We start from the raw sequence: 21,164 nt of genomic DNA on the forward strand, positions 1-21,164 counted from the left end.
GCGTTGAGACAAGAATAACCACACTCATGCCCCCAGGAGGGAAGCTGAAAGAGGAAACTGGGCAGGCAGATAAACTTGAACAGGATTTCTGGAATCTTCTCCAAAATGATGTTTTCCTGTACACTGCTGCTCCAAGGTGTCCACAACATACTATGCAATAGATACTACAACAGATACAGAACATTCCAGATGAGGAAGAATCACAGAGTCCTGGATGTCACTTGCCTCCCAGTAACTGTCCATTTCAGAACCTCATCGATTTGATAAACAATCCATCTTAATGTACTGTCACTCCAATAAACCTCAGTTCTTTTCTGTCCTGGATTGTCACAGGACATCATATTATGTTTACAATCTATACGAAGTCATTGCAATGCACTGATGTTCATAGTGGAAATTTAAGCATAACTGCACATTTTTTAAAAATATTTCAAAGAGACCCGGCTGCATCCAGGCTACACAAAAGAAAAGAGCCATGGAATTCCACTCATTTGACTCGTATCATCCAGTTAATCTGATTCCTAATAACATCAATGCGAAAGCTATTAACGATATAATGTGAAGGCTCCCGAGGCCTATCACATCGCATCAGGATTTGGGGAATTCATCTGACAAGCTCCTAACAGTTGCACTCAGAATGTACCTTTATCTTGCATCTTGGCTGTTTACACAGCTTCAGCATTAGGGGGGGTGAACAGAAGGCTGCCACATTTCTTGTGTATCTTCCATCTCTATATTTTGTTTGATGACTAGTAAGTTCTGTCTCCTCTCATGTTTTTTCTTCGTTACGTATGCTCTTTCAAGGCTGGGGTAGACCTTGAGGACAGAGAAAGTTGTTTGAATTCCAAAGTAGGCTGAAACCCCACACCAACCCCACGTCATAAGAAGAAAATACAAAGCGCTTGAGTGGTTAACGTGTCACTCCAAGACTGATGCCCCCATAAACACAAGTTGATGCTACCCTGAATGTGCTTGTCCGCTCCATGAATAAATGATGAATTTAAGCTGGATGATGCAAATCTCACACATCTACAGTGGTATTTCTAGCTTTGTCATCGAGTTTTAAAGCCGGAGGCAATGAGTTGGCAATTGATGGCATCAATTTTAGAGAATATCAAAGCTGTTATTTTAACAAAACATACTGACCCTTAGATCAATGTTGTATGAAAACCTGTCATTTCTGTCACAACTGTATTTTCCTCAAAAGGTTGGTGGATAGTAAACCCTGTTATTGATTATATTCACCAATTACGGCTTTAAAGTTACTAAAGGGTATCACTGCTATTGTAGTCTTATCTGCAGGTCAGACTAGTATGCATACCTATTCGTGCTGCAGTATCTCATTGACACACTGTAGCCTTTTAGTTTATTTTTTTGAAAATGACTCAAAAAATATATTTGGTTCACTCATAATACGGCAATCCTGACATCAGTAATGTCACAATGTAACTTCAGATGCCTACAGAAAGCACTTGTTGCAACTTCTGTTCTGACGCGTTTGCCCCATTAAGTCGATTGCCTGGCATGGCTTATTAGAAAACACTTCCACTAACGTGCACTTTGCATCTGAACACCTGCCATCACAAGGAAGAAAACAGCTGAGAAAACATTACATTTACATTTACATTTAACATGATTACTAAACGACTTCTCTACCTCCTGTACCACTGTCGCCCACACATGTCTTCATTCGAATGCCAACAACGTGCATGGCATGTGTGTTCCCACACTATAAAGCCTCCAAGCAGTGTCTTGAGTCTGATTACTTTGATTACTTTCCTCCCGTTTCTGTGTTTCTTGTCTTTGCAACAAAGGCCTGATCAGAGATGGAAGCAGCCAGACATGAAAGAAGCAAGGAATGAGACAGCGCGAGGCGGGAGAACGATATGATAAAAAACCTGAGGTGAATGAGCTTAGGCGCAGAGCTTAGGCAATTGAAATCCAAAGAAAGGGTTGGGGAGAGAAGAAAAGAGTGTGGGATTAAGAGGATTCAAGAGTGATTACAACGCCTCCCTGGGACCTCTTTGACTCATCACTGTTGCTCAGTGAGGCGATGCCACTTCAACCCCCCCCCCTCCCACGGCCCTCAAAGCTTCACCTCTATGATAGCACATCACATATCGCACTGCATATTGACTCCGCTTCGACGCTGTTTGGAGGCAAGTGATCACTGCGTACAACACCACACAACAAGTAAAACTGGTTTGACTTGCCTGTGTCCGTTTCATTAGTTATGTGCCATCAAGCGAAGCGTAATGTGCACCTCAAGGCTATAAAAGATTCACTTTTAGAGAACACTGACAAAGTCCCCCAGACTTCAAGAGCTGCCTCAATTAAATGTGGGTTTGAAAAAAAAAAAAGAAGAAGATCACATGCCAATATGAAAGATCAAAGTGAAGAGTTCCTTGTGTATGAGAGAGGGTTTTTCACTGGCATTAAGTAGATATGAATTTTTCGTGTTGAGTGCTGATATTATTCAGTCACAGGTATAACGCCCTATGGGTTTTGACTGCATGCCTCTCCTTGAAGAACTGCCTTTAGTTTTTGGAAACTGTCATAGAGGAGAGGTCACTCGTGAAGTTTTAGATATCTACAGTCTCATGCCTTGACAAAACACATAGTGTCAGTATAGTGGCTAATCAGATCATTTCCCATTTGAACATGGATTTACATTTACAATTAGTCATTTAGCAGACGCTTTTATCCAAAGCGACTTACAAGGATGTACATTTACACTGATGGCACACTGCACATCAGGAGCAATTAGGGGTTCAGTGTCTTGCTCAAGGACGCTTCGACAGGGAATCGAACTAGCAACCTTCTGATTACTAAACGACTTCTCTACCTCCTGTACCACTGTCGCCCCCCTGTACCACTGTCGCCCCCCATGGATGACAGCATCACATGCACACATATTCCAATTAAAGCACTCTAACAATGTCACCTATGTGAACATATGCGTTTACTAAATGGTATTTCTGTGATAGATATGAGTGCATCGGGAGCTGATGCTAATCACGTAGCTTTCATTCAACCAGAGTGAGGTGAAAGATGAGAACAATTGTACACTTTTGACAGCCATTAGAGCGTATCACTGTCAATCAAGGATGCATGGTTTTCTTCAAATCACTTATTATCTATGACTTTACAGAGACTATACATCTGAAACAATTTAATATGATTGTGAATACTGTCTGGCAGCATAAATCCCCCTCCAGTAAGGATCTATCAACTGCTTGCAAGTTTCTACGTTTTGTAAACAGGATACATGTTGTGATTCCATCTTCTTGATGATGGTTAATGATAAACATTTCATGTCAGGAGCTAGACTCACTAAAGTCTGCTGCTATAATCACTTCGCTGCTGCAAAGCTGCAACTCATTACCGTCCTCATCTGCTAATGGCCTCAGCCTTGGTAATGAGACATGAAGTCGTGCGCACATAGGTAACTGGTGATAGTCAGGGAACACCTTTAACCCTCAAACTTACCCTCTTTTACTGTAACTGTGTAAGGCTCTGAACATCTTTCCTGAAATCAGTTTCTTTAAATTAGATCATAATAGCGAGACAAATTAAGGGTATTAAAGAACAGAACAACTTTCAAAATCTGTTTCTATAAACAGTTTCTTCATAGTTACTTAGGTAAACAGACAAAGGGCCTATCTCTGTGGGGATCCCATGTAGCCAGACACTTGTATAATTAAAGTAGGAGCCTATCAATGGCAGAAAAAAGGGGGTTTACTTTGTCGCAGACGCTTGCCCCGGCCCTCCTGCAGTGTCATACAAACACATGCTTTTCCATATACATACACGGAGACAAAATAACACCAAACACAATGAAAAGGGACTGAGAGAGAGAGAGAGCGAGAGCGAGAGCGAGAGCGAGAGAGAGAGGGAGAGAGAGAGATGGAGAGAGAGAGAGGGAGAGAGAGAGAGAGAGAGAGCGAGAGGGAGAGAGAGAGCGAGAGCGAGAGGGAGAGAGAGAGCGATCCACAACACGCAGAGAACGTACATTAGATAATGACAGACACACACAGAGAAACTTGCCAGAGGCGAGAACCTGACGGCAGGAAAGAGAACAGTCAGTATGGATGTCACCCGATCAGAGTCACATAAAGCTGATGGCTGGCCCAGTCAGGTGCATTCCTATCATCCCACAGCCTGTCACGTCGCGTCACATCGACAGGCACATACATCATTTGACTTGTTTTGATATTCTCGACATGTATTTTAATCATCATGCCGTCTCGTGGTGACTTTTGATGCAGATGTGTTCAGACTGTCATACCTCTCTGTGGTTTCAGCCGAGGGTGAATTGAGCCTGTGAAAAGATTATGACATTATGTCAATCAAAGGTGGAACCGCTTCCCAGCATAAACAAGGTCATTTAAGTTATTTGCTGTTCAACTTGGCAGATTGTCAGACTTTTGCTATAAAAATGTATATTCCAGCATCTTGTATTTTAAATCTGACTTTGAACAAAAATTGTATTTAATACTTTTCCCTCAGAAATGACCATGGAGCAGACAAAAATGAACTAAAGGAATACAATTTTTTTTTTTTAAATCTTAAAGAGTACTCTAAAACTTCAGCTGATGCCCTCCCTCGCGGGGTCTCTGTCTATGAGGAGCCCTGCGATGCCTACAAACATCATCTGACATTTGATTGGAGTTGAAATGTTCTAATCCCCTTCAGTGGACTCCTCTCATCAGAGGTCTTGTCAGGTGCTTTAGTCTGGGGTTCACCAGAGAGCAACTGAAGCAGCACACATCAAGCATGAAATATGACTCATTCCACACTGGCATCGGAGCATACGGGAAACTAAACCAAAATATAGCAACCAATAAGCTACATACTTTTCAGACAACCTGACACTTCTTAGATTTGATTTTGATACAGACAGCATGCTGGTCAGACAGCTGGATCTCTCTAATTGACAGCAGCAGGTTTTTAGACCTCATCGCTGCCCCACCGACCTCAACTCAACTTTAGTGAAGCTATTTAGCAGAACTAGCCTACAAATAATGTCTCTTTCACAAACAAATTGAGTGTAAATAAAATGATACATTCAATACAAATTCAATACATTTTTATACATTGAATTATGATATGAATTCTTTTTTCAATAGTGGATATATTGGTGAAACCAATGCAGCTTAAGTCATTCCTGCGATATATTTTGTGTGCCTTTGACAGAGGGTGTTACTGACATCTTGAGCTCAAAACTAGCCCATTTGGCCTTGCAGCAATGACATGCTATTATAAAATGTCCTTGTCAACATTTCATGTGAATTTGACAGCAGTCGAATGAATGAGGGAGTGGACATTTCTGAGTCAGCCTTCACTTGCAGTCTTTCTGAAAACGTAATGCATATTATTCACTTTATCTTTCCTCTAACTGGCCAAATTATCAAGTCATTTAAGTATTATTAGTAATCCAGATTATTAGTCATCTAAGTAACCACTTCTAGGGCAAGGCTGTGCATTAATAGCATTAAACGTTTGCATGAAATGTTTTGACAGAGCTTTCTCTATGACTAATTAAACTAATTCTAACTAAATTTCACTAGCTTTACCTACTTCAAAATGCAATGAGTCTTATGGCAGAAAGTGGATGAATGTAGTGTGGCTATGGGAAACCAGGAAATGCTCCTCGCTTCTTCTCTTGAAATAGTCCATCCTTAGAGCAAATCTTATGTATAATGGCAGAACCCACTTATCCCTTGAGGAAACACTTCACCAATAAGTGGCACCCTCCATGGACATTTAATTGATGTATGTTACTGGGCTAGTAGGCCTTCTAATAGTTGTACTATTGTATTGTATATTGAATTGGCCAGCAATATGCTATGGTTTTTATATGGAGTGAATTGAAGATGTTCTCATTAACTGACGGTTAAGGCTTGTATTCATCAGGAACTGTTGCTGACCTCGCCTTACCCTAGCAGCCGCTTGTCCCGATCTCATTTCTACACCCATTACTGTCACCGGCATACGGGGGAGAGCACTTTATTTCTCAGACTGGTTACCGGCAGAATCAAGGTGCATCAGAGGGCATCTTTAGAGATCATGATTACCTTGCGGACCAGTTACTCACCTCGTTAAAAAAAAAAAAAAACGTAGCTTTCTCTCGGTTCTCTTCGTAATGGTGGAGACTTGGGATGGTTGCAATACTTTTTGCATTTCTCTCAGTTACTCATTGGACTAAACCAACAATTTGTTTTATTCTGCTAATTTAATTACCATTTAAAGATGATTACACATCACATATCATCCTCAGTATTTATTTGAATGGAAGATGTCAGATGCTGCATACGACCGCAACCCTGGCGACACTTGCCACACGGATCAGGAACAGCTGCAACATGTTAAAAATATGTTACATTTTACTAATTCATTTTGGCTTTTTGTCTCAATAGGCATAGTATTCTGAAAATATGCATTGTTTTACAATACATTTCATAGTATAATTTATTTATACAATAACATTATAATAATATTTATCACAATAAGTTATTGTGTCTTGTTTGTTTATGCATAGAACATAGGCCTACCTTGAGGCAATGTGCAGATGCAATTAAATCTCGCTATATCTCAGTGTGAGAGAGGAAGACTGGAACAATTTGCAATCCACCAAACTTTATTGAATATGTATTTATTGTACAAAACTGCAACAGTTTTAAAAAGTGAATGTTTAAAAAGTGAATGTGAACTGCAAGTTTGGATTTCCAGCCGGCGAACAGACATCCCAAAATAACACAGTTAATGAGAAAACACACAGAGTCCCCTTCCCCCTGTCAAAGATTCATGAACAACAGCCCTCTTCCCCCCAACTAGTCTGGCCAGCTCCCGGAACAATTCTGCCATCTCCCAGAAAGCCATTCCATCAACAATTAAAATGGAAATTCATTCATTCAAAGACGCAGTTGTAGAATGTGTAAAAATCATCCCCAGGTAGGAAATACTGTTGGCTGCTTAGCCTCTTAGACACACTGCTAGCTAGACACACTGACCTTGACACGGGTTAATCATGGCACTTAGCAGTCAACAAAACAATGATTCAAACTGAAGGAGTTGCAAATCAGAATGAAGGATCAGAGTTAATAATGATTGACAATAATCAATAATCCAAAGAATCTTATATTCATTTGTATTTGTTGCATTTTAATTGGACTTCAATGTAAGGGTTTCTGGTTGAATGTCCTGCTATATGGGATGGAGGTGTGAGGCCACAGGTGTCTTCACAACCTCTCGTCTCAGGTCATGGCAAAGTGACAATGTGTATTCCTTATACCCCCACCCCTATGAATACAGGCCTCTGAGACATTTGCTCACAGCTGTATCTCTTAATCAACAACTTCCCCTGTGAACCAAAATTGTGAAGTTTCCTGTCTCAGTGGAAGCAGACTGAGACATATTCTTGTAGGGTCAGGGCTCTTGGGTGACACCCCTTTATGCTGTGAAGGATACTTAAACTTGGACTGTTTCAATGTCTAATCAGAGAGGTGAATCTTTTGAGTGAAGCTCCCCCCTCTCTCCATTGACGCGCATCATCGCAAGAATAAAAGCCTGTTTCCTGATTGATCATTCTCCGACTGAGTTTCCGCCAATCTTTTGGTACTAAAAGAAACCCAACAAAACTAAGTTTTGATAACTTCACACCAGGTGAAGGACAGGACAGCATGACAAAAATACAGCTTGTGAAAAACATTTCTTTCATGCCTCCAAAACAAGTTTTTTTTTTTCAATAAATGCAGCAGCAGATGCTGAAAGTGTCTTCTGCCCTCCTGTTGGGGGAGGGTCCTACTGAGCATGTGCAGATTGAGTGTCATCACTCTAGCATGATTTTTGTTTGACAACCGTCCCCTGTAGCCACCGTCCCCAGTCTACGTGCTTGTTCGCCTCCCTCCAGCAGACCATGCCAACTGTAAAATGACTTGCTAAATTAACAAATTAGTGAGTGTGTATTCTAATATTGTAATTGTTGTTTTAATATGTAATTGTTCATATTAATTCCTTTGTTGCACACTGCCACATTCAGAGATAATATCAACCATCACCTTTTGAACGTCTATAAAACTGTTTCAATGATACGTAAATGAAGTCAAATGTGTGTGATTTTTTTATTCAAATGTAGGCTTTCATATGTAAAAATGTTTTGCCTGTCACTGTTGCTGACACATGCATGTGAAACCATGACAACCCTAGCTGAAACCACGGAGACCCCCCGCCCCAACATAACACATCTCAATTTAACCCCTGCTAGGCACCTAACCTACGTGATTCAATTAGTCCAAATTTTGTCCTCTCTGTTTTGTGTCTGTCTGTCTGTCTGTCTGTCTGTCTGTCTGTCTGTCTGTCTTTGCCCTCCGTGTCTCCACCTTTGTTGTCCTTTGTACCCTTCGGCTTTCTGTCTATCTTTGTTTTTCTTTTCTCTCCCTGTAAAAGAGCCACCTTGCTCCAGCCCAGAGCCCAGCCAATCAGAAGAGCACATTCACAGAAGGCCCCTGGCCCGGCCAATAAGAAGAGCACATCCACAGAAGGCCCCTGGCCCAGCCAATAAGAAGAGCACATTCACAGAAGGCCCCTGGCCCAGCCAATCAGAAGAGCACATTCACAGAAGGCCCCTGGCCCAGCCAATAAGAAGAGCACATTCACAGAAGGCCCCTGGCCCAGCCAATAAGAAGAGCACATTCACAGAAGGCCCCTGGCCCAGCCAATCAGAAGAGCACATTCACAGAAGGCCCCTGGCCCAGCCAATAAGAAGAGCACATTCACAGAAGGCCCCTGGCCCAGCCAATCAGAAGAGCACATTCACAGAAGGCCCCTGGCCCAGCCAATAAGAAGAGCACATTCACAGAAGGCCCCTGGCCCAGCCAATAAGAAGAGCACATTCACAGAAGGCCCCTGGCCCAGCCAATAAGAAGAGCACATTCACAGAAGGCCCCTGGCCCAGCCAATCAGAAGAGCACATTCACAGAAGGCCCCTGGCCCAGCCAATAAGAAGAGCACATTCACAGAAGGCCCCTTGCCTGTTTGTCGGCTATGTCTCTTATCAGGGCAGAAGATCGGTGTCACCTTTGATTCAATTTGAGGCAATTCCCCTCATGTTCCTTTTGCTCAACCGCAGTAGTGGGACTGTGCCTTATAGCATATATACTGTATGTTAAATCACCCCAGGAACAGATCATTTGGCTGTCTTTAAAGCAATGTAGGTATTTGGCGCCATCTGTCTGTGTCATTTCGGCCATTTAAAGGAATAGTTTGTTGTCAAAATAACTTGCAGCACACCAGTTTTAATAAATGCCATGCCATGTAAAACAATACGTGGGTGCCCAACACACAAATCATTTTTTGTCATTTCTGAACCAACATGAACATGCTTTTCCACTTGTCCCCGCACTGTGTAGTGCTTAATGTCATATCAGGAGATTGCTCAGATCTCATTTAGCATTGAAGCGCTGCTCAGATCAGTGTGGCATCCACTCTCAGGGTGTAGCCATGGGGGAAGCCTATTTGGGGTTGTCTCACCATCAATACACAAAGGGGAGATTTTACATGTGAATACACAAGAATATAGACTTGGAAATGTTTTATAAATTAATTAATTAGCTTTTGTTGAGTTGGCTGACTCTTCATGCTTTGCAGGGGTCTTTTTGTGCATTTTCATGAGCCCATGTCTTTTCATTTCATAACCATATATCATTGTTTTGGAGGATATTGGAAGGGACTGAGATCATTTTCTATCAACAAACTGATTTTTTATCTTGACTCATCTTTGCTACAGATGTCACTTTTCTGCAATGGTCAGTAAAAGAGAAAAAGCATATTTTCCTGATTATTACCCGTGCCGTATATAAACCGCATTACAGTATTTTATGTAATTTTATTACGTCATTGTGTCACGTAAAACTACATGGTTTAAATGGCATTGGCATGAAATGCTAGCTAATTATCTAGCTGATGTCACAGTATCCTCAATTTAACTTATACAATTATAATAAGAAAGGGTACGAACTCTCATGGTCCCTGTGCAGCTTTAAAATAACACAAGTTCATATTCAAACATATTAACATGCGTTCATATTAACACACGCTAGCAGCTGCCAACTGTTAAGATGGTTCCCTAAGCTAGAGATAGCTGGGATAATTAAACAGCTGTGATAGGTAAAACCCCTCTGGGTGCCTGTGCAGCTTCATATCACCACAAGTTCATATTCACTTCATATTAACATGAGTTCATATCACATTCACACGCAAGCAACTACCAACGCCATATAGAGCGATCTCTACATGATTCTGGCAACTACCAACTCTTAAGATGGTTCCCTAAACATGACGACCTTTGACATATTGCTACATGTTTCTGGTTGTGTGTGTGTGTGTGTGTGTGTGTGTGTGTGTGTGTGTGTGTGTGTGTGTGTGTGTGTGTGTGTGTGTGTGTGTGCGCGCGTGCGCGTGTGCGTGTGTGTGATGGAGAGAGAGAGAGAGAGAGAGTGAGACAGAGATATGAAGTGAAATGTAATCAACATACACTTTACAGTGTGCTAATATTACTGCTCAGGATTTATTAATTTCCTTCCATAAACAATAATTCTGTTAGCTGTAGGGGGGTTTTGCTGAATCTCAGCTCTGAAGAGAAACAAAATATCTTGGTCTTACTATCTTGTTAGGATATGCAAAACCACAGCATACAAAGCGCTATATAAATTTGATGTATTATTATTATTATTATTATACACATATCATACACAACATACAACAGGTGTGAGATTCATAATACAAGAAGTATTAGATTTACAGGGCCTTTTACAGTTTGTTTTCTCTCTATTCTTCTTGCCTTGTCTTCATTGTCTGTGTTATGCAGCTGTATACCTACTTCTGCCAAACGCTACAGGAGTTGTCTTTGTGTGATGAAAAAATGGCATCCTGAATGGAATGTGGTGTGCATGCATGTGTTTCCCTCGTAAACAGTTACTGCAGGGAGATGGTGTACTCGTTGAAAGTAAAGTTAGGTTTTTACAAAAATGAAGAACAACTTGCCAAAATGTGTGATTAACCTACTAATGTGTTTTTGCTTTCAGGGCCATTGTAAAGATTCTGCTGTAAGACAAGGACAAGAACGTTAACCTGTGCCCTGAGTGTGTGGGCGTGTATTGTATGTGTGAATTTAAACTCTTACTTCACTCTGTGAGCCACAGCACCTGCAGCATGTGATGTTCCCTCAGCAGTCGATCATACTCTTTAGTGAGTCCCTGAGCGTGTTTCCTCAAAGCCTCCACTGCAGCGCGAGACCTCCGCAATGCTGAGGAGGAGGCAACGTTTAAATCATTCAGATGTAAACGTTCTTCTGAAAGATTCTTTCTGATGAAACTTACCAGCAGTCCACTGACAGTGTGTTTGACTTTCATCTCCTCATGCTATCATTATTGTGGAGGCACAGATGGAAATGCAATGTTTAGTTTCTGGACATCAGAACCATCAGAAACCAACCCAACAATACTCTACATCGGTTCCCAACGTTTCAGACAAGTTTCAAGTTTCCAATATCTTGAACTTATGTACATCCTTTATTTCACCCCTAAAGTTACAATGGCCCTTCGCGTAGAACATGTACAGTACGATATTCAGCCTCCCCTTCTTTCCATATGTATTACAAATGTTAACGCTTGTGCCTCTGGTATGTGTCTTTATGGAGTCCACAAGTGTGTACTCTTTATCTTGCAAGACAAAAGCACAGTGTGCTTTATGCAGACACACTAACACTGCTGCTACAATTGACAATACAGCACATGAAGCTGCTTCACCACAGTGGTAAGGCACCCATGTGCCCTGACCTAGATATAGGGAAATGGGACTGACTGTATTTCACAGGGCTGAATCTCTTTCAGTGTCTGGTTGGCACCCTCTGCCTGGGCCTGGAGTGCATCTACCGCGCCCTCAGCTAAAGCCACCTGATGGATCAGGGTGTCGATGCGACGCATGATGCTATGGTAACACCAAAAATCAGGAAACTATATCAGAGTTTGCCATGGAAACAGTTTCCTGTTGGTGGTCTAATGACAAGCAAATTGTGTCTGGTGTTAATTGCTCTGTTGTTTCTGAGCCATATGTGTTGAAAATACAGACTGTCTAAAGCTCTGGTCTGTGAACAGCACCAGTGACACTCACAGCCAGTGAAAGAGGGACAATCCAGAGATGTACAGATTCCTCTGGGCCCTGAAGAGCATCATGGGCACATGGTCTGAAAACTTGGGATCTTGTGAGGCCTTGGCTGAATACTTCCTGACTTCTCTCAAGGCATCTGAAAGGGTACGCAAAATAAAGGAAAAATGCTATGAGGATCAATATCACGGCAAAGATAAATCTGTTCCAGTAAGAACTCCATATATTCCACTTGGATATTTTTTGCCATCTATATTAGAGGTAATAAGCAGCACATACTGTACGTATATACTTGCATCTGTCCAGAGTTATTGCTGAGATGCTGAAAATATTGTCAGGTTAAACAAAGTATTTCATGAATTTAAACCAAATGGTGCACCACAAGAGAGTTAGAATGAAAGCTATCCTAGCATAGAGGGGGAAAAGCCACTGCTGTCTATTGTAGTCTGTACTGCTCTGTCTATATGTTTATGCTTCCCAGCGTTAATACAGATTAAGCAGCGAGCCAAACTCCTTTTTCAAGAGCCAGGAAAATGAGCTTTCTTGCTCCTTTATTGACCACATAGAATGGAGTAAAACTAGGAATAAAAACAAAGTGGAAAAAGTGCTGAATTATAAAATACAACATAACATTATAATTAGCTATAATTAACATTAATTAGCTAACATGCTAACGTAAACAACAGTACAGTTGCAGCGATTTATTTGACTATTTAATCATATTATATACTATTTATCATCAAAGTTATCACAACTCATTGTAATTAAATAACATACAAATTACGATCATGTAAAACTTACAGTCATTGCTTTCTATGAGATTCAAAGTTAAAAATACGTTAAAGTTGAGTTTGCTGTGACAGTTGAGTGTTGCTATGTGAACGATGTTTGTGTGTTCCAAACTTCCATTGCTTCCCGATCTCGTGGGCGTCAAAATAAAAGTCCTATTCAAAATAAAAGTTCTATACAAACAATTCAACTTCAATCACCAAAACACATAAAACATATTATGGGCAGAACATAGTCATTCTCTCTATAGCCCTTTGAGCCTGAACAACTAGCAGAAAGTGGTGGGGTTAATGCATCATGTTATTAAGTGAACATCCATGGATACAATGTGAGAATTAGAAATTCAGAAGGGACAAAAGATCAAGCAGCGATAAAACAAGAAAAATCTAAATTCTGTGACGAGAGTCCTTTTCTGCCACTGATATGATGGTTTTTGTTTGTTTGTTGAGTGGATATGCAGGTAAAATATCGATTGCAATTGTAAATCCTCGTATAGAACATTGGTGGTGGTCTTTATCTCATGTATTAGTGAAACCTCATTGGTTTTGACCTCCCCTTGACGATTTTTTCTAATATACTTAATTGTCTCTAGTCCAGATTTAATATCCAAAACAAGATACAACACTACCTGTAAGCTATATTTCTGACACTGAGAAAGAGTCAGTGAACATGTGAACTAAATTCACAACTGTATGCATTTCTACCGTTCTGACGTGCAACGCACCACAAATATGCCACTGTCACCTACTATAAATGACTTGAAAGCTTTCTAGAAAACTAAATACTGCCACCAAGTGGAGAAAACTAAGACTTGCGACTCACAAGACTTGGGTTGTTGCGTAAATTACCCGGGCCTGCAGTTTGTATGGAAGCAAGATATGATTAACATTCAATGTCCATTGTTTATGGCACGTTGTCTATTTACCCTAAATGACCTGAGGTCTTTAGGCCAAATAATGAGTACGGATTAGTCTACAAATTCTCAAAACAACATGTTTGCAATGCATCAAAGCGCAACGTTTTACCCAAACTGTAAGCATATATCGGTCGGCCATTTCTTGTTCGTTTCCGGACCGTCATCATCTTTAGATATTAATTAAATACAATTTTTCAAATGATATTGATTCCTGGAATTTCTTAATCATACCCTTGACAAAGTATATTTAAAATATAAAAGCTAAGAAGATGATTTTTGCCTACCTAGGTTCTAAAGGTGAAAATTACTTGGTCAATGAAAGACGTGTTTTTACGGTAACATCTATAAAACGTACTGAAGCATAAATGTAGTATTGTAGAAGTATAAATTAAATTCACCAGCGAACCGCCAGAAAACCACTATCACACGTTTCCTTTCAATTTTATTTTCAATTTCATTCGGTTTCAAATTGATAGCTTAAACAACAACAATAACCAATATAGGTCTATTTCGCTTGCAAATGTATTTGAGTATACAATAGTGAATACAGTATTCTACATTTCACCAAAGATTTCAAAATGTTCTGCCTCAATCGTCTCTGATTTCACTGTCCGTTGCTTACATGTATAGGTGACATTAGAACGTAATGATGTGGGTGATGTCAAAAGGCTGCTTCAGTGACACAAGTGACACAAGTGACGTAATAATGATGGTTACCATGGTAAAATAGAACCTAACCTAAATCCTAACCTAAATCTATGAAAGTGATATCAGTTGGATGTCAAGACTGACTGGACAACACACTTTATTTGCAACTGAGTACCATATACAACCTAATCTGATTGGAGTGCTTTATCTACAGGTATTTGTTACATACTAGGCTACATTTAAAAAAAATGGCCTTCTAGTACTTGTTTATTGTTTTGTTTGTTTGTTTTTCAGCATACATTTTAGTGGTATATAAAAGCTTCTATCTATAAATATATAACCTATTGATTAATCAGTAATTAAAGGGCCTCCACAGAAATGCCTATACAAAGTATTTTGAACAATATGGATTGGGTAAATCATAAAAACATGTATGTTATATAGGCTAGCATACACATAGTTAAATTAAAAATATATATGTATGTTTAGGCTATTCAATATTTTCTTACCAATGGGTTCAGGGGACCACAGCATTGGTTGTTTTCCATGTGTCCCTGCTCTGTCACCCAGTTCATAGTTTAAATTGAATCGCATGAATGGAAAACAAAACAGTATATGAGACAATAGCATGACATGGATGCAAATGGTTTAGTTCAAAGAAAGTGAAGTCCCAGACTGTGCAATTAGCAATCTATGCTAGCAGTGCATTAGAGAAATGTCTTCTTGTTCCTAAAGTAAACCAGTGTTCAATTTCATTTTTAACATCATGATAATTGTTTTGCAATTCACAGCACGGGCTCAAGTCTCTCTAAAAGGGGGCAAAGGAGTAGTCAGCGTAAGTGTCAAGATGGTCGACCATTTGGAATTTGACCTGCAGGACCTGATGGAAAAGCAGAAGAGGTGCTGGGAGCTGAGAATGATCCAGAAAGAGAAGAGACAAGGGGAGCTGCAGAGAAAGATGGAGGAGGAGGAGAGAAAAGAACGTAAGAGGCTGCGAGAGGAAAACAGAGAAAAACTGCAAATACCGGAAGAGATGGGACTGCCAGGGTGGGTACAGACTTGGAAACTGACTGAGGAAGAAATTAAAGACTTGAAGAGGCTCCATCAGAGGCTCCAGGAAACTCTTCATCATCACGACCAACTCTTCATCTTAAAACAGCGAGAGGAGAGGTGGACCACAGAGAGTGAGGAAACGAGTGAGGATGAGAGAGGCCTGCAGCAGAGACGGATGGAGAAGGAAAGATGGACCCACCTGAAACCAAAAGAGTTGGTGAAAGTGAGGGGCAGTGAGACTCTCGGCACGCTACAAGGGAGTGTCAACACATTAAGTCTGCAGAATTGGAGATTGACCCAGGAGGAGATTGAGGAGTTGCTGAGACTCAAAAAACTGGAGCCAATTTTTCAGCAAGACCAGGAGACCACGCCCATGAGTGAGACAGACAAGGCAAGACTACTGTATAGGCATTTAATATAAGCAACGCAAAATGGTAAAGGAGAAATGGCCCTTAGAGTATGTCATGGTTATATATTTTCTTGTTCTTAAAACTAAAGTTTATATGACTGCAAAGACAATGTACTAAATGTCATGAAATATTTTGTATTTCAGTTGAGTTTGGAGAAAACCGAATGGCAGGTCTTGGCAGAGGCTGACCAAATTGCTCAACAGGAGAAACTGAGAGAGATTCAGAGACAGCGAGACACTGAAATATATATAGAAAGAATGAGAGAGATGGAGAGAGTCTCGGACATTGAGAGACAGCAGGTGAGAATGAGGGAGTGGGAGAGAATGAGAGACATAGAGAGGAAAAGAGAGAGAGAGCTGGTGGAAGAATTGACCAGGAAAGAGATGAAACAAGAGGAAAATGTGATGAAAGACATGAAAGAAAGGCTGTATGACAGACAGAGAACACTGGAGAAACAACTAGAGGAACAAATAAGAAAAATGGACAGAGAGAACGAGACAAGAGACAAGGAGATGCGGCTTAAAGTCATGGAGGAAAAGTGTGCTAGGGCGAGAGAAATGGAGCAAAAGAGACAAAAGGAAAGAGTAAGAGAGTCTGAAAGTAAACGCCAACGGGAGGGGGAGGCAAAGATACTGGAGATGGAACGTAAACTAGAGAAAACGAGAGTGGTGACTCAGAGAAGGGAAGAGGGATTGTTGGGACAGATTGAACATGAGCAGGAAACTAAAATGGAGGCACCAAGACACATAGAAACAACAATGAGAAAAGAAAGACTGAGGCACCTGGATATTCAGAGAGAGCTGGAGCAAGTGAAGGAGGAATGTCAAGACATGGGATCAGAGGTACGGAGAGAGAGAGACAGAGAGAGCACTCTGAGGGAACACATAGAGATATCAGAGCGAAGGCTGGACACTGAGCGAAGAGAACTGGAGAAACAGCAAGAAATGAAGAAGCAGCTTAAAAAAATGGAGCAAAAATTTGAGATGGAGCGGAAGAGACATGACGAAAGATGGAGGGAAACTGAGGACAAGACGAGAGAGCTGGAGAGAATGCTAGAAACAGAAAGAAAGGTGGCTCAGCGACGAGACCAGGAGTTGTTGAAGCTGAGAGAAGAGCTGGAAAAAGAAAAACAGGAAAAATTGATGAAAATGGAAAGACAGAGAGAGATTGAGAGGGAAGAAAAAAGAACAACTGTGAGAGAGAAAGAACACGAGAAAAAACTCAAACCAAGAGGAAGAAATGCAGCAAGAAAAACAGATGAAGATGAAAGATTGACAGAGGTGACTAAACAGGACACAAAAGAGGTAAAGAACCTCTGGAATGAGGGAATGAACTGTGCGGAAGAAATTAAGCTAAAAGTGGTGAAAGGGAAGAGAGAAGGTTTACAAGAGGGACAGCAAATTATGGATGAAGAACTATTCATCAAGAAGGAAAGAATGAGTGCAAGGAAAAACAAGATGGAAGGGGAGGGAGAAAGAGAAATGGAAGGGCAGCAGATGGAGAGATGTGGACAACTGGATGAAGAAATCAATAGAAATTTTGAAAAAGAGAGAGAGATGGAGCAAAAGAAAAGTGAAGAAAGGTGCAGTGAGCTTAGAAAAAGTCGTCAGAAGAAGCGCAAGGAAAAGGCCCAAGAACTGGAAAAGCAGAGAAAGCAAGAGGAAGAAGATGCAGTACAGGAAGACAAGAAAAAGTGTAAGAAAAAGACACTGTGCGTCAAAGGAGACACAGAGACACAAAAACTGAATGAGGCCAAGACAAATACTGCTACACAAGAAAATGGCTGGAAAGACAAATCGGATGAAGACAAGGATGGAAAGTGGACAAAGGAGCCAATGGGGGGACAGACTCACCTGAGAAATATGGATATACAGGAAGAGAATGAAAGGCAGAAAGAGCAAGAGAAGAAGTCGGCAGATATATTAAAGGAGAACGAACAGAGAGAAAAAGCCTACCAGGAAGAGCAAAGACAACAACAGCAACAGAGAGAGGCACAAGAGAAAGAAAGGCAAAAAGAGCTTGAAAGACAAAGGGAGACTGAGAAAGAGAAGGAGATTGACAAGCAGAGAGAGATACAAAAACAGACTCATGTGGAAAAACAGGACCAGGAGCAACCAAAGATGGAAGCAAAGGCTCAAATCCAGACCAATGATAAACCTATGGAGGTTACTGGGCAGAGATCGGAATGCCAAAACATAACAAACAAACAAGCAATCAATTATCCTGCAAAGGTTAAAGGTCGCAGAATGCTGTGCCAGCCTATGGTTCAGGCTACTGGAAATCAAAAGCCAAAACCCCGCCGTGTGAAGTCACACATACAGACCAAGACCAAACAAACACCTGACCCAGCGGAGACTCTGCCTGTTACTGAGTTAACATCCACTGCCACTGATTACCCACAAACCACCTGTCAGGCAGTAGAGCAGAGTGACTCTGATGAGCAACCGAGAAGAGACAACACGGCCATCATGCCATCTGAGAAGGAGGATGAACCCCAGGTGAACACAGCAGGGCAAGTAGCCCAGAGCAGCAGGAATCCCTCTCAGGCCCAGAGTCTCGCATCAGATGGGAGCGATGGGGAGGAGATGAATGGAGGAGAAGAACAGGCTGAAAACACTTCACTGCGCTCTGCTGATGAGATGGCACAGGAGGAGATTCCAGCTGACGCAGAGAGCATTGAGACAGGGCAGAGCGGTTGGGTACAGAAGGAGAGGAGTGTGAGGAGGAAAGTCTTTGGATGGGTTAATGAAAAAGCAAAAAACTACTATCAGAAAAAAATTGACAGGACACATGTGAGAGAAGAGGAGGAGGGACACATCTTTTACCTGCCATGTAAGATATCTGACATGTTCATGTCGTTTCACTCATGCATCCCTGATTAATTGGTTTGGCAAAGAAATGTAATATCTCATATCGCAGTTGTGTTGTGTAGCCCATAACCTTATTTTCTTTGTTTAGGGTATGCTGAATGGTCAATTTCTCGAGCAGAAAGGGAGCAGGAAAAAAGGAAGAAGTTACTAAAAGCAGAGGGAAAACGGCAAAAAATGGAAAACACCTGGAAAGAGTGGGAGGCTAAAAAGAAGGAGAAAAAGGAGAAGAAGTGGAATCAAGAGGTAGAAGAATGTGAGAAGAGAAGGGCGAAACGCCTGGAAAAAACGCAGAAATTAAAGGATTTAGAAGAGCATTATTTACAAAAGTCTAAAAAGGTCTGTATTTAGTGGTGTCTCATTTCAGTTATTCATATCAGAGCCATGCCAGTTGGGGTGTTTCTTATGCCAAAATGTGCTCTTTCCATATTTCAGTGAGCAGTTCAGAAAGACCAAGACTCAACTTCAGAAAGGAAGGAAAGTTTTCAAATGAGACCAGTATTTTTTCTGTTATTTTATTTTTTTGTTATTTTATTTTACTTTATTTTATTTGTTTCTCATTATTATTATCAAATAAAACATTTAAAGACATATATGTGGTTTAATGTCTTTCTTTACTGTATATATAACAATGAGATATTTGTTAACTGACTTGCTTATTGAGAGTTGTTTATCTAAACGAATCATTCTCACTCTGAACTGAAGTCATACAATGACTGTATGACTAAAATAGCAGAAAATTGATTCAGCGCTGTTCACTATCCAGTTGAGACTGAGTCCCATGAGAAGGGTCAATCAAAAATCCAAGTGCAATGGATTTCAGTCACGCAAAAGTGAAATGCTGATGGCCATATGCCATACTCCTTGCTATTTGTGGGTGGCTATATGTGGGTTCTTATATAAATCATAATAATAATAACACATTTTATTTAAAAGTGTGTCTCAGGACACTCAGGTCAGGTTTCAGGTTACCTCACACATACAACAAACTTTTTACAAGCCAACCACATTTTTGAAAGGTGTTATGTTTTTAGGGTCACCTGCCCTTAGGTGATCAATATACTAAAATACAAGGGCACTCGAAGAGCGCAGACCTCTGTGATCCATATACCTAACTACAAGGGCACTCAAAGAGACAAGGGCACTCGCAGACTTCCGCCACGGCCAAATGCCCTATCTCGCAATGTCACAGAAAGGGCCAAAAAGGGGTTCTTCTTTGGTCTGTCCGCCAAGTTTCATGACAATTGGCCTGGTGTTTTTGGCGTTAATCTTGATCGACAGACAAATACACAAACAAACGGCAATAAAAACATGACCTCCTTGGCAGAGGTAACAATAAACTCTCAACGTGAATATACAGAAGCATGTTCATTTTCCGTAAAGCACGAGTGCAAGCTCGCCCTTCAAAGCCTTCGTCACATCCTCAGTAGGCCACTGGTGGTGAGGGAGGGGTGGAATGACCAACAGAGAGACTACTTGACTGTAAAGCACAATTTATTTGATCGTTGATTTTTGAACGGGCAGTGGTTTTCACCATATTAAATTAGAAGAATTGACTATGTAATGAATCTTATAATCTTCAAATAGTGTTGTCAGTGGTCACATGCCAGGAACTGGGTTTATTGTGCTGCCAGCCTAAGCATCGCCTCATCAATCGGGAACATCATTGGCCAAGGCTGGGTATCTCTGATATAACTTGACAGAAAATACAAGCAACCTTAAAACAGTGTAAGTAACCTAATTAACTTCACTTCTCACGTTTAGCTTATGTTGACAAATAAATGTGTATATGTTTTGTCCTGTCTCCTAGTGCGGAGATGCTCACAAATCTTTTTTGGCAAGTCCAAGCGAAGTCTCAAGTCTTTGAGCACAAGTCCAAGCCAAGTCAGAGATCTTTGGTCACAAACCTCTTGGTTGTAATGCTCATCTGCTGCATGTCATCCAGTCTGCTTATGACACGGCATAGCTATATCTAAGGAATTTAAAGCATGTACTGTATTATCATCATTTATCTATTACAATACAATATCAGCATAGATTAGTTGCCTGGTACCACTTTAAACAGACTTTTGCAATCAGAATCAGAATCAGATTCTAATTCTGATCAGAATTCTTTTAATGGCCAAGTATATTTACATATACAGAAAATTATCTTGGTGGTTGGTGCATAGGACATAAAACACATAACATAACAACAAAATAGCAAAAACAAGAATAAAAGACAAATACAGAATATTAAGTAATAATAAATAATTGCGAATTGGAATTGGCAAACCCAGAGTCAGTGTGATGCAGGGGGCTTGTTTGTGAGCACCA

At 40.7% G+C, this 21,164-nt stretch overlaps 1 protein-coding gene across 1 annotated transcript; it reads left to right on the forward strand.

Moving 5' to 3' along the window:
- Nucleotides 1-15,816: 15,816 nt before the first annotated feature.
- LOC116220166 (trichohyalin-like) lies at nt 15,817-20,129 on the forward strand. Its single transcript, XM_042707527.1, has one exon. It carries the CDS (start codon nt 16,104-16,106, stop codon nt 18,861-18,863), a length of 2,760 nt encoding a protein of 919 aa, XP_042563461.1. The 5' UTR covers nt 15,817-16,103; the 3' UTR covers nt 18,864-20,129.
- Nucleotides 20,130-21,164: the final 1,035 nt, after the last annotated feature.

Source organism: Clupea harengus, chromosome 4 (genome assembly GCF_900700415.2).
Source record: "Clupea harengus chromosome 4, Ch_v2.0.2, whole genome shotgun sequence".
NCBI classification, from domain to species: domain Eukaryota; kingdom Metazoa; phylum Chordata; class Actinopteri; order Clupeiformes; family Clupeidae; genus Clupea; species Clupea harengus.